This window comes from Theropithecus gelada, chromosome 10 (assembly GCF_003255815.1).
Source record: "Theropithecus gelada isolate Dixy chromosome 10, Tgel_1.0, whole genome shotgun sequence".
Classification (NCBI taxonomy): domain Eukaryota; kingdom Metazoa; phylum Chordata; class Mammalia; order Primates; family Cercopithecidae; genus Theropithecus; species Theropithecus gelada.
The window spans coordinates 3,604,044-3,618,385 of record NC_037678.1 but is presented as its reverse complement, the minus strand read 5'-3'; the positions used below and the strand labels follow the sequence as shown (position 1 = coordinate 3,618,385).

General features: G+C 49.4%; 1 protein-coding gene across 3 annotated transcripts in view; it reads left to right on the top strand.

The window, feature by feature from the left end:
• The window catches only part of TBC1D22A (TBC1 domain family member 22A), a 408,925-nt gene that overhangs the window by 207,249 nt on the left and 187,334 nt on the right, over positions 1-14,342 (top strand). For all 3 annotated transcript variants that reach the window (XM_025398760.1, XM_025398761.1, XM_025398762.1), the window contains one exon: positions 3,476-3,585. In XM_025398760.1, coding sequence (XP_025254545.1) covers positions 3,476-3,585 — 110 coding nt within the window. The remainder of the gene's footprint in view (positions 1-3,475; positions 3,586-14,342) is intronic.

Genomic DNA, 14,342 nt, shown 5'->3' with positions numbered 1-14,342 from the left:
CTCCTCTGGGTGGTCTTGACCTTCCCAGGCTGTCTCCCCAGGGGCCAGACACACCAGCCTGGGAGTATTTTCTGCAGCTTGTCCTGGTCCTGACCCTGCTGTCACAGCCTGGAGTCCAGAGTGTCCTGTGCCACTCTGTGTGCCTTCGCCAAAGTGGGGGATGCTTTCTGTGGCAGGGGATATTTATCTCATTCTAACAATAAGGGTAATTCCAATTCTCCTGGTGTGTAGAAGACAAATCGCCGCGGGGGCCTCTCTGAGTTAAATGCCGTTACTTCATTACCTTGAAGAGTAACAAATGGCCCATTGTGAGAAATGACACCTAGAATAGGCCACTGACATTTCCTCAGATAAAATAACAAGCCAGCTAAACAGACCCAGAGAGCGAGGCCTGCCTGGCTCATGCACCCCTGGCTCTGCGAATCAGAGCTGCAACAGCCCAGCTGCGTCTGTGCCCTCGGGGAGAGGCTGTGGAGGTCTGGAGAGGCCTCGGTTCCCTGTTTACTCTTATTATCCCTGAGGAAATGTCTCCGTGCTTGGAAGGCCCTTGAAAGAGGATACATCGATGGGAAACCTCTCCGAGGAAGCCCGCTGATTATTGTTGCTGATTCAGTTCCCTGAGATGCAATAAAAATCAGACCTGTTCTAGGCCGGCAGAATGTTGAGTTGATTCTGCCCAGACTGTTTTCCCAGGGAGGAGGTGGGGCCCTGGGGAGACCACTCACACGCCTGTCTACGTGCTTGGCTTTTGCTGGCGTTCCTTCCAGTAGGAAAGGCGTTACAAGGGGGCCGGATTGGAGTCCAGGCAGGCCTGTCCTGCTCACTCCCGCCATTGCCTCCTCACAAAGCACACTGATCAGCGTGTGGAGGCTTAAGTTTCTGCATCTGTGGACCGGCGGAAATAACACCTCCCACCTCGGGCTGCCGTGGGAAATTGGGAGACAGGGCCTTTTTCCCTGGGAGTCCCTGTGAGGGCTTCATCAGACGGTGTGCTCACATCAACCCGGGCTCCTGGGCCAGCAGAGTTTTAAGGCCAGACACCTTGCCACTTGCTGGAGGGAGAGCCTGCAGCCCTGCAGGGGGCCGGTGGGTGGACAGAGCCACCAGGAGAGTGCCAGTGTCATGGACACACCTGCCTGGGAGGAGGGTCCAGGGACGGAGCCATGGTCAGCCAGCAGCACTTGTCATCCTAGCCCCACATTTGAGGAATGGGGGACTGGGACCTGCCTTCTGGGGTGAAAACACAGGCCAAGAGAGTGAGGGCCTGGGAGCGCCCAGTATGCTGTGGACGACGGTGTCCTTCGCACGCCAGGTCCCAGGAGGAACCCATCCATTTCTCCATGCCACTGGGTGACACTGACATGGATGTTTTCAAACTTTAAAGTCACTTGTTTTCCCCTTTAATTCATGAGCATCTTGAGAGCGTCAAGTCTCTCCCTCATGTCTGTGCCTGGTGCCTGGCATACAGGGACGGATCCCACACAGGGGACCTGCTCTGTGTCCACGTTACCCCTCAGTGGAGACAGCCCAGGGTCTACCAGCCGAGGCATGCAGAGACGCGGCGTGGCCTGGCCGTAGGGGGGTGGCCTGGCCGTAGGGGGTGCGGCTCTATTGTGAAGAGGAGTGAGGCACTGACACAGGCTGCCACGTGGATGACTGGAGAACATCGTGCTCAGTGAGAAGGAGCCGGTCACAGAGGGGCGCAGAGCCTGATTCCAGCAGTGTGAAATGTCCAGCATAGGCAACTCCATAGAGACAGGCAGGTTCGTGGTTGCCAGGCGCGGGGTGGGGAGTGGGGAGCGGCCGCTGAGGGTCCAGGGTTTCTTTCTGTGAGGACGGAAAGGCTCTGGAACTAGTGGTGACGCTTGTGCAGCCTTGTGACCCTACTAAAGACCACTGCGTCTCACACGCTAAAGAGTGGATTTTATGGCGGTTGAATTATCTCTCAGTTTACAAAACCCAGGACCCAATCAAAGCAATACCCATGGAGTGACTGAGGATCCACCGCCACCACCCCAGAGAGAGGAGTGATGCACGAACTGGCTGGAATCCGCCCACCCTCTCGTGTTCCCACAGGCCCCACCATGTTGGATGTGTCCGGGGCTGTCACCTCCCTGTCCAGGCCCTTGAGCGCCCAGCTACTCGCTCCTGCTGGAGGGTCAGACACGGAGGCGCTCTTCCCCTTTTATCCTGCTGGTTCTGGGGTGAACCAAGAACCGTGGGAGGTGGTGTGTCACCTCGTCTCTTCCAGTCACACTTCAGTGTGAGTTAGCAATTGTGCAGAGCTTCAGTGTGAGTTAGCCATTGTGCAGGGCCGCGGCTGGGAAGCAGCGCGATGGGATAGGACTGTATGCAACACGAATGTGAGGTGGGCCTCTGGGTCCTTGGGGAGCACTTAGGGACCTGGGTTCTGGGACCAGTAGGTGGCACTGCATCCAGTACCCTCCTCCCGGTGTGTACCAGGCTGCTCGGCATAGCCACGGCCCTGCCCCTCTTTACCCCACTGTTGTCAGGGCTCAAGGGTGGTGACGGCAGAGTGGTGACAGCTGAAATGAGCGCGCACGTTCACAGCGCGCAGGAGAGGGCCTGGCGCATCAGCAGGCCCCGGCCAACACCGGCAGTGTTAACATCCCTATCATGATTGTGATGTTTATCTGCTTAAACCTTTCTAAATATATTCTGGGCTGAAATGTTTCTTTTCTTAAAGAACATTTTCCTTGCAAAGATGCCATGCAAATAAAACTAAAGCGAAAAAAAATTAAAAATAGGGTAGATAATTTTTAAAACATTTATGAGTATTTTGCTGGATGACAGCAGTTTTGTAAGGATCTAAAATTAGTTTGTTCAAATATCTGATAAGCTGTTTCAATTAGGCATCTGTTTTGCATTTTAAAAACTTTTAGATTATGTTTTCTCATTAGGTTTTTTGTACTTTAAGAAGGAAATTATTTAGAGCACCATTGTCCATTCTATCTTTGAAGCACATCTGTGTTACGGCTTTCTGGGGTTTTCGATCCTAGCATAGAAGTATTTACCCAGTGTAGTTTGGGAAACTCTAACTTTGGAAAGAGGTTTTTAGAGGAATGATTGCCAAATGAATATGTAAATATATCAGAAGCAGAGTTTTCAAAATCTTCTGAAAAAACTTTCAGATCTGTTAGGATTAAGTAATATATTCTATTTTCTCTCTTATTAGAATGTGAAATGCCTGAGAAGCAATAATTTATAATGTATTAATTATGTTAATTAATTGTAGAGGATTCAGAATATTAATTATCTGCAACTAATTAGGTGTTAAGATTGAGAAGCAGTAAGTGATGAGGTGGAAGGCTGCATGAGTCATTTAGCTAGACTGATGAGAGTGGGTGGGGGGAGCTGGATGCGGGCTCAGCTCTCTTCCTCCGTGGGCCTCCTGGTGAGTAAAGGTCCCGTGTGGCTAAGTCTCCTTGTCTTTTGCATGCTCGGCGCCGCCCAGAGGCAGAGGAGGTGGACACGGTGGACGTCTCCGGCGTGCCCGCAGAGGTGCTGCGCAACATTGAAGCCGACACCTACTGGTGCATGAGCAAGCTGCTGGATGGCATTCAGGTGAGCGCCCGCGCCCACAGGGACACAGCCCACGTCCACAGCCCGTGAGGTGAAGAGAGCTTGAGGCCTTGGGCTGCTCCTGAGTCTCAGCGTGGCCGTGCAGTCTGTCCTGAAGCCTCACTTTCCTACATCTGGAATAGCACAGACCCCTCCGGGCTGACGAAGTGTGAGACACAGTGTGTGTGCCCCTCATTCTGGGCACGGTCACCATGTCCTGCTGAGGGCCTGGCAGGAAGGGAGGTGCAGAGTCTCATCCCCTGCTGCCTGCAGACTGTAGCCACCACCACCAAATGGGGCACAGGCTCACGGTAGCTGCGTGTGTGTGGCTGGCTGTGCTAAGAGGGATCCCCCTTAAAGGGCCTCAGATCGGGGGCCGCAGCTCCTGGTCTCTGACACCAGGCCGTGAGCCCTCGTCCTGAAGTATTGGTGGCGGGGGCTCCACGTGCGTGGGGCGCTGCAGCCGTGCCTGCTCCCGGAGAGCAACACGAGCTGGTAGGAGTCCCCTGCACCACAGTGGGGACTCTGCGGGTCTCTGCAGAGACTAACTAGGGTTAGTGGCTGAGATTTTTGTAGAAAAGCCACAGGTCTCCCAGTGACAGGGCCGATCCTGTGGAACGGCGTAGGGGCAGAATTCCACACAGTGCCTGGGAAGGACCTTGTTGGTAGGCGAGTCAGGAATGAGGACTGGAGCCAGCTGATACTACAGAGGAATGACTGAGGGGGATGGACAGGCCCTGGAGGGAGTGTGGGCATCTTAGTTTATCTGAGGCTGGCACATCCTTTCTAGACACCCGCTTCCTGTGAGGTGCTGTGCTCCACACCTGGGAATAGTGGCCAGTAAGGGTGAGGCCTGCTCTGGAAGCTCACTGGGGGTGGAGGGTAGACGGGTAGGTATGGCATGAGGGGACAGAAGGCACTCGACCCCAAAGGGGGGAAATAGTAGATTTCAGGGGACAGTGAATTTTGCTGACAGAGCAGGCAGGACTTGTCAGGCAGGGGAAGGTCAAAGCCCAGTGCATGGTTTGGGTCGATAATCGTTTTCTGAGGAACGAAATGCCAAGGCCGTCACAGGTGTTCGCATGTAGGTGGCCCTCTGCTGAGAGCTGGGGCCTCCTGGGAGGTTCTGCGTGTTCTACCAGCATCCTTGTTATCCCAGCTCAAAGGGGGCCCTCATCTGAGAGAGACAGAGACGGGGTTGTCACTTGTCATCTGCATTGCGTAGCAGGGCTTGACTTTTCCTGAGCCATTGCGGTAAAGGTTGCTCCTGATACCCCTAAGTGAAGAGGTCTCAGCTCATCTACTTGATTCAAAATCGTCAGAATATGGCTTTTATAGCATGTGGTCTAAGGTTTAGACTCTAGGTTTAGTTTGAATATATTAGCTGAAAGGTTCTGTTAAGGAAAGATGTGTGGTTTTTGCTGTTACTTTTCATAATGTAGGAATGAAAAAGGAGAAAGTAGAAGTCTGTCGTACAGTTGGAGAATGGAAACCTTGTATCTATTGGCTGGTCCAGACTCCTCGTGACTTACTTCACGAGGTCAGGAGATCGAGACCATCCTGGCGAACACGGTGAAACCCCGTCTCTACTAAAAAATACAAAAAAAAACTAGCCGGGCGAGGTGGTGGGCGCCTGTGGTCCCAGCTACTCGGGAGGCTGAGGCAGGAGAATGGCGTAAGCCCAGGAGGCGGAGCTTGCAGTGAGCCGAGATCGCGCCACTGCACTCCAGCCTGGGCGACAGAGCGAGACTCCGTCTCAAAAAAAAAAAAAAGAAAAATGTGCCCACTAGAGACATATTTTGGCCCAAGCACCAATTTATCATTTCCCCTCCTTTGCTAATATTTTCATACATTTTATTCTTTCTCCTAGACCTTTTGGCCTTTTGCCCTCTTAGAAAAAGGATTGAATCATAATGTAAAACTTTATAAATTTCAAATGTCACTTCTCTGATGGTGAGTGATGGGACTTGTGCCATTTAAATACAAGATTATCTGGCCTCTATTTGTAAATAAAATCCGCTGTACAATGAAATCGATGCTGGCTTTTTATTTTTCACCTGAGATTTGTAGCCTGATGAAGTGGTTTATTGGCAGGGCGGATGAGTGTAAGGGATCATGCTTTCCTGGCGCGTGTGTTTATGGCACATCGCCGTCCCGTGGCAGCCGTTTATCTTTCTCTCACCTGCCACGACGGATTCCACGTGATCCTCCCAGGAGCAAGAGTTGAGGGATGTCAGTGCCCACCATCCAGGGGACTTGGCAGCTCAGCTGTGATTCCCGTAGATAAGGCCGCCCGAGCAGAGCTCCTCCTGGGGACTGTTCAGTGTTTACAAACACTGCCGCTGTTTTAAGTTCAGAGAAGTATGAGGCCATGTACTCACTTAAAACCAAGGCAACATGCGGATTGGCGTGTCCGCTCCCGGAGGACCTGGCCGCTTCTGCCTCTTAGTTCCTTTCCCTACTCTTGGTCTTACTATCTGCATTTCATTCTTCCTGGAACTGCTGGAACCATCTTCCTCAAGCACCCTTTTCATCACGTCATCACCCTAATTGAACCCCTTGGGGAAATGCTCTCTTGGTTTTCTGAAGTGCGCGCTCAGCCTGGCCTCCGCCAGTCATTCCCAGTGCTCTTTCACGGGCGTGTTTATTCATCAGCTCTGTGGCAGCCATCCACGCCATTGCTGCAGAGGCTTTAGTGGAGCCGCTGAACCGGAACCGTGTGCCAGGGGCTCTTCCTCACCCGGAAGAGGATCTTAAAGGGCCTCTAGCCCCACAGTTTCTGTGATTGGTGGGTAGTCACCATGGGAATGAATGTGAGGAACTAACAGTGTCTCCACCGTGACGGTGCTTCCTGGCGTGGGCATTCCTGGGACAGGTTGGAGCTCGGTTACACCCAGCACACAAGGCTGAGACCAAGAGAGATGAGGCCCATTGCCCAGGTGACACGGCTTGTGTTAAAACCCACGTTGGCTGCTCTATGACCTTTCCTGGCTGAAATACATAGAAATGAGTTCCATTTGCAGGGGAAGTTCTAGAGGGCAGAAAGCACATCTTTTTTTTTTTTTTTTTTTTTTTACTTTGGATGTCCTGAATAGTCATAACTATGCTTTTGACTCACCTTGGAGCCTCAATTTGAGATTCCATATTCTACTTGTTTTCAGTAATTCATCAACCTTGTCATTTTGGCCAGAATGTGTGAAGCACCTGCCCTCTACAGGTGCTCAGAGAGGCAGAAGACTTTGGGGTGTGAGTCAGTATCACCCCTCTGTCCCCAAGAATCTCAGAGCCTGGTGGGAGGGAGCAGGGGTAGAGGACAGCTGATGGAGGCGAGGGACAGAGTGCTGGGAGAGGAGGCTTTTAGCCCCCAGATAGATGGCAAACTAGGAAAAAGAGCAAACCACTCTTCTCCCGACAAATGCCTGGAAACATTAGGTGATTGGTCTGTTCTTGCACTGCTTAAAGAAGTACCTGAGACTGGGTAATTTATAGAGAAAGAGGTGTAATTGGCTCACTGTTCCACAAGCTGTACAGGAATCATAGCTGAGGAGGCTTCAGGAAACTTTCAATCACGGCAGAAGGTGAAGGGGAAGCCAGTGCGTCTTACGTGGCCGGAGCAGGAGGGAGGGGTTGGGGGAGGTGCCACACACTTTTAAACAACCAGGTCTCCTGATGCAGCGCTAGCAGGGATGGTGCTAACCCATTAGAAACTGCCCCCACTCCCCACCATGATCTGGTCACCTCCAGCCAGGCCCCGCCTCCAGCACGGGGAATTACAACTGAACATGAGATTTGGGTGGGGACACAGATCCAAACCGTATCCGCGGTATTAAACAAAGATTGTTTAACACGCATTGTGGGTCTCCTTAAGAGCAGCAGCGAGGTCCTCCAGGAGTGAACAGCGCTGACTCCACTGGCTGACGCTAGTGAACTGGAGGGAATTGTCAGGCCGCCTCATGGCTAGGAGTGCAGGCTTTCCTGCCCTGGCAAGGTGCGATCACAGAAGCCAGTCCCGTGCAGGGAGATCAAGAGCTGCCCAGAGCAGAGACACGACCTCTGCCGTGGACACGCCCAGGCCTGTGTGCCTTGGACTCTGCATTCCAAACATTATTAAGAGTTTGAAGAGCTTTTGTTTGTGTGGGGTTAATTCTCTTGATAACTGCCATATTAGAAATTCAAATAGAGAAAATTAAAAATACTTAGTAATTTATTTAAAAACAACAATGAAAAACCCATTATGTATTATTATAAGTAATATTTTTATGGTAAATTGCATTTTTCAAAATAAAAATGTTTAGTGAGAAGAAAGGCATTGTTTTACATTTTTGCAAATCTCCTTAATGTCTAACTTCATAGGAGAAGAATTCTCATATCTACTTCTACATTCAATTTGTTGTGGTAGTTTTTGTTTTGGCTGAAGAATGTGAAGAAAATCCAGCATTACCTAGATACGTAGTTGGAAAAGGAACTGTCTTTTTTTCTTTTTTTCTTGAGATGAAGTCTCGCTTTGTCTCCCAGGCTTGAGGGCAGTGGTGCAGTCTCAGCTCACTATAACCTCTGCCTCCCAGGTTCAAGCCATTCTCCTGCCTCAGCCTCCTGAGTAGCTGGAATTACAGGCACACACCAGCACACCCGGGTAACTTTTGTATTTTTGTTAGAGACAGGGTTTCACCATGTTGGCCAGACTGGTCTCAAACTCCTGACCTCAAGTGTTCCACCTGCCCCAGCCTCCCAAAGTGTTGGGATTACAGGTATGAGCCACCACGTGTGGCCAGGAAGTGTTTTAATAGCCTTTTCAGGGAATTTTGGATTCTTTTTTCATTAATACTATACTATTATTCAACAAATGGTAGTTTCTTAAAAAAGGTTAGTTGCGATACGAAATCTGAAACCTGATCAGTGAATGTTTTATACTCAGTTACATTAAAGTTGATGGCCTGTCTTATACTTCGATAGGATCTTTTACCCATATATTGGCTCTGTAGCATCATTCATTGGCGATTTGGAAAATATTGGCTGACTGAGGTGTGCGGATCTTTTAAATGTTGATACGTTTCATCGTATGATCAAATTTGTTAGTATTATAAGTGGGATTTAGACCCACCATCTCATAAGAAACAGCTGTCAGGCCCAGGGTGGCAGACAAAAGTCTTCCAAAATTCAGATTTTAATTTAAAACCTCAGGTATTATCATTGGCAACAAACACAGTTCCTTGTTTCTTTTGAAGTGACAGGCCGACGTCATTCATTTTTGAGACAATATTTTCCAGAGACCCACGTTTGAATAACTGGTTTGTCTGCTAGTCCTTCTTTCATGTAAACATGATATTTCTTGAAGAAAGTGTTAAGTTCGGCTCACAACTGAAGCCCGCGCACCAAGTGCTCTCCTTGAAGCCTCTGTTTCTGGATTTGCCCCTCGGGCTTTCCGTGTTCTTCCCGCCCGTTGTTCAGGGCTGAGGCTGAACACAATATTAATAGTAAGATGAGTGACCTTTCCCGCCGCATCCAGGGCATCCTTAAGCGAAACAGCCTTTCGTTTTCACACCGTGAGCATGTGCTATTGGGAAGACAGTGACGGTGAGTGTGGTGAGGGCACTGCCCTGCCTGCTGCCAGCATGCCCGCAGTTTTACCCACAGCTGCCTGTGTACTACCGGCACAAATGTCAGCACCGTGAGGAAGGTGAATCATGCCTTCGTGTTACTATGACAGCAGTTTCAATGTAACAGACCCCTTGAAAGGTCTGGTGACCCCCAGCAGTTGGCTGGCTACCCTCTGAGAACTTCTGCCCTGGAGGGATGATCTCCTGCCACAGGCCTGTGGCGTTCACATGGGAAGAGGCGTCTGCAGATGACCTCACAGCAGACGAAGTACAAACCAAGCGGAGAAGGAGTGCGCCGGGAATAAATGTTGGCGATTACTCTCATTAGGAGGATTTGTACCCAGAGACCTGAGACACTAGAACAGCGATTTGAAAGGAACCAGACAATGTGTAACTTTGAAACATTAAGGAGAAAGAAACAGTTTTAAAATAAAGACTCTGAAGAAAGAACTCACAGATTTTTTTTTTTTTTTTTTTTGAGATGGAGTCTCGCTGTTGCCCAGGCTGGAGTGCAGTGGCGCGATCTCGGCTCACTGCAACCTCCACCTCCCAGGTTCAAGTGATTCTCCTGCCTCAGCCTCCTGAGTAGCTGGCATTACAGGCACGCACCACCATGCCTGGCTGATTTTTGTACTTTTACCATGTTGGCCAGGATGATCTCAATCCCTTGACCTTGTGATTTGCCTGCCTCAGCCTCCCAAAGTGCTGGGGTTACAGGTTTGAGCCACCGTGCCCGGCCAGAAGTCACAGATTTTAAAAGGAACCAAAGAGAACTTCCAGCAGTCAAAATCAGAGTCACTGAAATTTAAATCTCATTAGACAAGAGAGAAGAGAGAGTTATTTAGAATTGAATGTAGTGCTGAGAAAATTACCGACTGGGCAACACAGAGAGATACTGAAAATACAGCAGATTAAGACGTGAAAGATAGAATTTAAAAAATAGAACTAGAAAGAGAAAATGTAGTGGAGGAAAGTCAATATTTGTAAAGCTATGGCTGGGATTTTTTCAGCATTGATGAGATGTTGTTAATAATAAACAAATCTCCAGAAAGATGAGTTGAAAGAAATTACCTATAGAGACATGAGAGTGAAGCCACTGAATAAGAAAGAGAAGAGAAAGTCTCATAGGAAAGAAGAAAGGCCAGAAAAAAGGAGAATAATGTGTCTCATCTTCTGAAGAAAAATAGCTGTCCAGTCAGATTAGATTTAAAAACAGAATCCAGCTATTTGCTGCTTGCAAGACACCTAAACCACAAGAAGACAAGTAGAAAGAATATGCAACAGAAGAATATTAACCAAAGTAATAGTTATGTAGCTCTGTAGCCCATATGTAGCTGTGTAATAGCCATGGAGGTATTAAATGAGATAGATTTTTAAGGCAAAAAACATTCCTAGAGACAAAGAGTATCACTGTCCGTGGATACGTTTACCAGGGAAAAGTTAATCTGGAATGCATGACCTTGACCCCATATTTCTGCACATGTACATAAGTATGATGGGAGAGGGGTGGTGGTTGTCAGTGCCAGACACTGTCCTGAGTGCTTCGTTGTAATATTAGTTCATTTTCCCTCACAACAACCCATAAGGCACTTCCCATTTTGTGGCTAGTTAGTTGCAGCGTTGGGATTTAGACCCACACAGTCCAGCACTAGCCTTCCTGTCTCTCAGTGATTAGTAGGTGATATGGTGAGGCTTTGTGCTGCCACCCAAATCTCACCTTGAATTGTAATCCCCATAATCCCCCACGTGTCAAGGGAGAGACCAGGCGGAGCTGATTGGATCATGGGGTGGTCTCCCCCATGCTGTTCTTCCGATAGTGAGTGAGTTCTCATGAGATCTGAGGTTTTATAAGGGGTTCTTCCCCCACTTTGCTCGGTACTTCTCCTTCCTGCTGCCCTACAAAGAAGGTGCCTCTTCCTCTTTGTCTTGCACCATGATTGTAAGTTTCCTGAGGCCTCCCCAGCCATGGTGAACTGTGAGTCAATTAAACCTCTTTTCTTTTATGAGTTGCCCAGTCTCGGGCAGTTCTTTATAGCAGTATGAAAACGGACTAATACAGTAGATCGAGCAGGTAAGAATTAGCAAGATCTGGGAGGACGGACACTGCACAGTTTGGCCAAATGGACATATCTAGACCCCCATATCCAGCACACAGAGAATATTCATTCTTTTCCAGCCTGCACAGAACATCTGTAAGAACAGCAATGCCAGCAGTTACCAGGAGCCAGGTAGACCAAGGTCTGGGTGGGGGATTAGCAGATTTAGAAGAGCATTCTAGACTAAATTGAGACTCCATGGTGTGGGACCACTCAGAGTGCTTAGGGAGTAGGAGTGTGTGCTGGAGCTTGAGGCTGGGAAGCTGGGTTGATGTTTGACAGCTCTGGAAAGTGTCCTTGTGACCCTCCCCAGATACTTGGGCCTCATCACTCATCTCTGGTGGATCGATGCCCTTCCTGCTAGGTGTCTAAGAGACAGTCTTTTTCTTTTCTTTTATTTGAGATGGAGTCCTGCTCTGTCGCCAGGCTGGAGTGCAGTGGCACGATCTTGGCTCACTGCAACTTCTGCCTCCCGGGTTCAAGCGATTCTCCTGCCTCAGCCTGTCGGGTAGCTGGGACTACAGGCACGTGCCACCACGCCCGGCTAATTTTTATATTTTTAGTAGAGACGGGGTTTCACCATGTTGGCCAGGATGGTCTTGATCTCTTGACCTTGTGATCCACCTTCCTCGACCTCCCAAAGTGCTGGGATTACAGACGTGAGCCACTACGCCCAGCCAAGAGACAGTCTTTTTACTCGGGAGCATTTGGTGTTGGGGGAAAACGCAAAGCAGCTACATTTCCAGATGTGCTGGTCTTAGGGGAGATGCTCTGTCCAGCAAGTAATGCCTGGAAACCCATTGCTGACCTGCCGGTCATGTGAACAACGAATCGAGGTCATTTGCACTGCCCTGAGGGACGTCTACGCTTGCAGTGGGATGTGGGCTGTATTTGGATGAAGGAGGGGAGTTTCACCTAGGACCCAAACAGGAGCCTAAACTAGGTGGTGGCAGGACAGGCATTGGCGGGCAGGTGCAAGAACACCGAGGCCAGCTGTAGACCTTGTTGGCCATGCGGAGCAAGTGCCCGGTGTGGAGTGGTGGCAGCGGTGGGGTGCCCTACTGCCTCATTAGGGCTGCTTAGAAATGTCTGGTGTGCTTTTCGGTATTTACCATCACTGGGAGATGCCGCTGCATGGACAGTTCCGCCTGGGAAGAACCTTTGTGGCACCACAGTAAGAAGCATTGCATAGGAATGCTGCACTTGCAGTCACTGGATCTGGGCTCAACATTTTCCACCTGCGTGACCCTGTTACTGACTCCAGCTGGACGGTTTCATCTTGAGAGTGAATGAGGTTGTGAGAAAAGTCCTGTATTTTGTGGTGCAATAAGTGTCTTGGATCTGGCACGGCAGGCCATCTGGTCAAGTTTCCACAGCGCAGGAGGGTGCCCAGGCTGGCTTGTGGGCAAACAGGTGTGAGGTAGGGCAGAGGTGGGTTGCCCTCAAAGTGGGGTACCACTCAGTGCGGCAGTGATGACCTTGAACCTCCCATTTAAGCCTCATGGGGACTAATCCTCAATGTTGAGGACAGAATTTCTGTGCTGTCTTCCTCGTTGTGTGGTAGCTTTGATTGTAAGTACTTTAAAAAAATTCAGATAAGCTTAATTTGGAGAAATAATTTCTTTTCATTCTTGTCTTTATTTTTCATTTTCTTTCCCGGCTGGGCTTTCTGCCCATTTGCCTGAGTTTCACTCTGTGTGTGTCTCGTTCTCTGGGTGATGTGAGGTGGGTGGGTGTGCACAGATTGACCGTGTGTGGGTTTCCGGGGCTCTGGCTTTTCTGTAGTGACCTGGGGTGTGAGGTTGGAGGGAGGGTCCTTTGTGGCTCCCCAACCAGCTGGCAGAGTAGCTGGTGCCAGAGTGAGAAGACCAGGTTTGTTTGTTTGTTTGTTTTCTTCTTCTCTACCAAGTACACTGTGAGGGTTCCAGTCACTTAATTAAAAAAAATAATTTGGTGGGCTGTTTCTTTCAGTGGTTTCATGGATGTCTTTTTAATGCTATTTGGTATTAGTAGCTATGTTTTGGGGATGATTTTTCGTGTAGATCACAGAAATACACCTGGGCCGATTCCAGCTGATAGAACCCTTCTTTAAGAAGGATTTGCTTTAACACAGCACGTTGGCTTCGGGGCCTGAAGATAACTGGCTTTGAGTGTGCGCTTTCTGGGCAGTGGAAGCTGCTCAACTAGTGCTGTTTCAGCCCCTCCCTCTCCCTGGGAGTTTAAACTGGGTATCCAGTGAGAAGTTCTGGGCTGGGCATGGTGGCTCACGCCTGTAATCTCAGCACTTTGGGAGGCCAAGGCGGGTGGATCATTTGAGGTCAGGAGTTTGAGACCAGCCTGGCCAACGTGGTAAAACCCTGTCTCTTTTAAAAATACAAACATTAGCCAGGCTTGGTGGCACGCACCTGTAATCCCAACTACTCGGGAGGCCGAGGCAGGAGAATTGCTTGAACCCAGGAGACAGAGGTTGCAGTGAGCCGAGATTGAGCCACTGCCCTCCAGCTGGGGTGACAGAGCCAGACTCCATCTCAAAAAAAAATTTTATATATAAGTTCAGGCTGAATGAGACCCTCTCAGGCTTTTAGGGGATTATTCTTGCACTTGTGCCAGTCTTTTCATTTCACTAACAGCACTCGCCCCAAGGTTGTCGGTTCGCTATGACTTGTTGAATTACAGCTTCCATATTTGCCTACCCCGAAGTCATACTATTACTCTTAGATTCATTACTTAACAGGACAGCTTCTTTGAGTAGAAAAGAACCGTTGCCTTTTATAATTAGTCATTTACATTTCCTTTCCTTGGGGAAGAATTATTGAATTCTAAGAACTGGTCGGTGGCATGGAAGTGATAGGAATATTGGGGAAAGTGACTAAATTGTCTTGGAACTTGTCAGAGAAAAGGCCAGAAACGCAGTGGCATTGTGACTCATTTAGAGAAAGGTCAGGAAACGGCCAGGCCCGTGACTCGGGCTGGAGTGGACTCTGCCTGCCAGCAGGTGTTGCCCTTCAGGTAGGGCTGGTGTGAGTTGACCATTGATGTTAACACCAGGGAGGCGACAGGGTAGCTG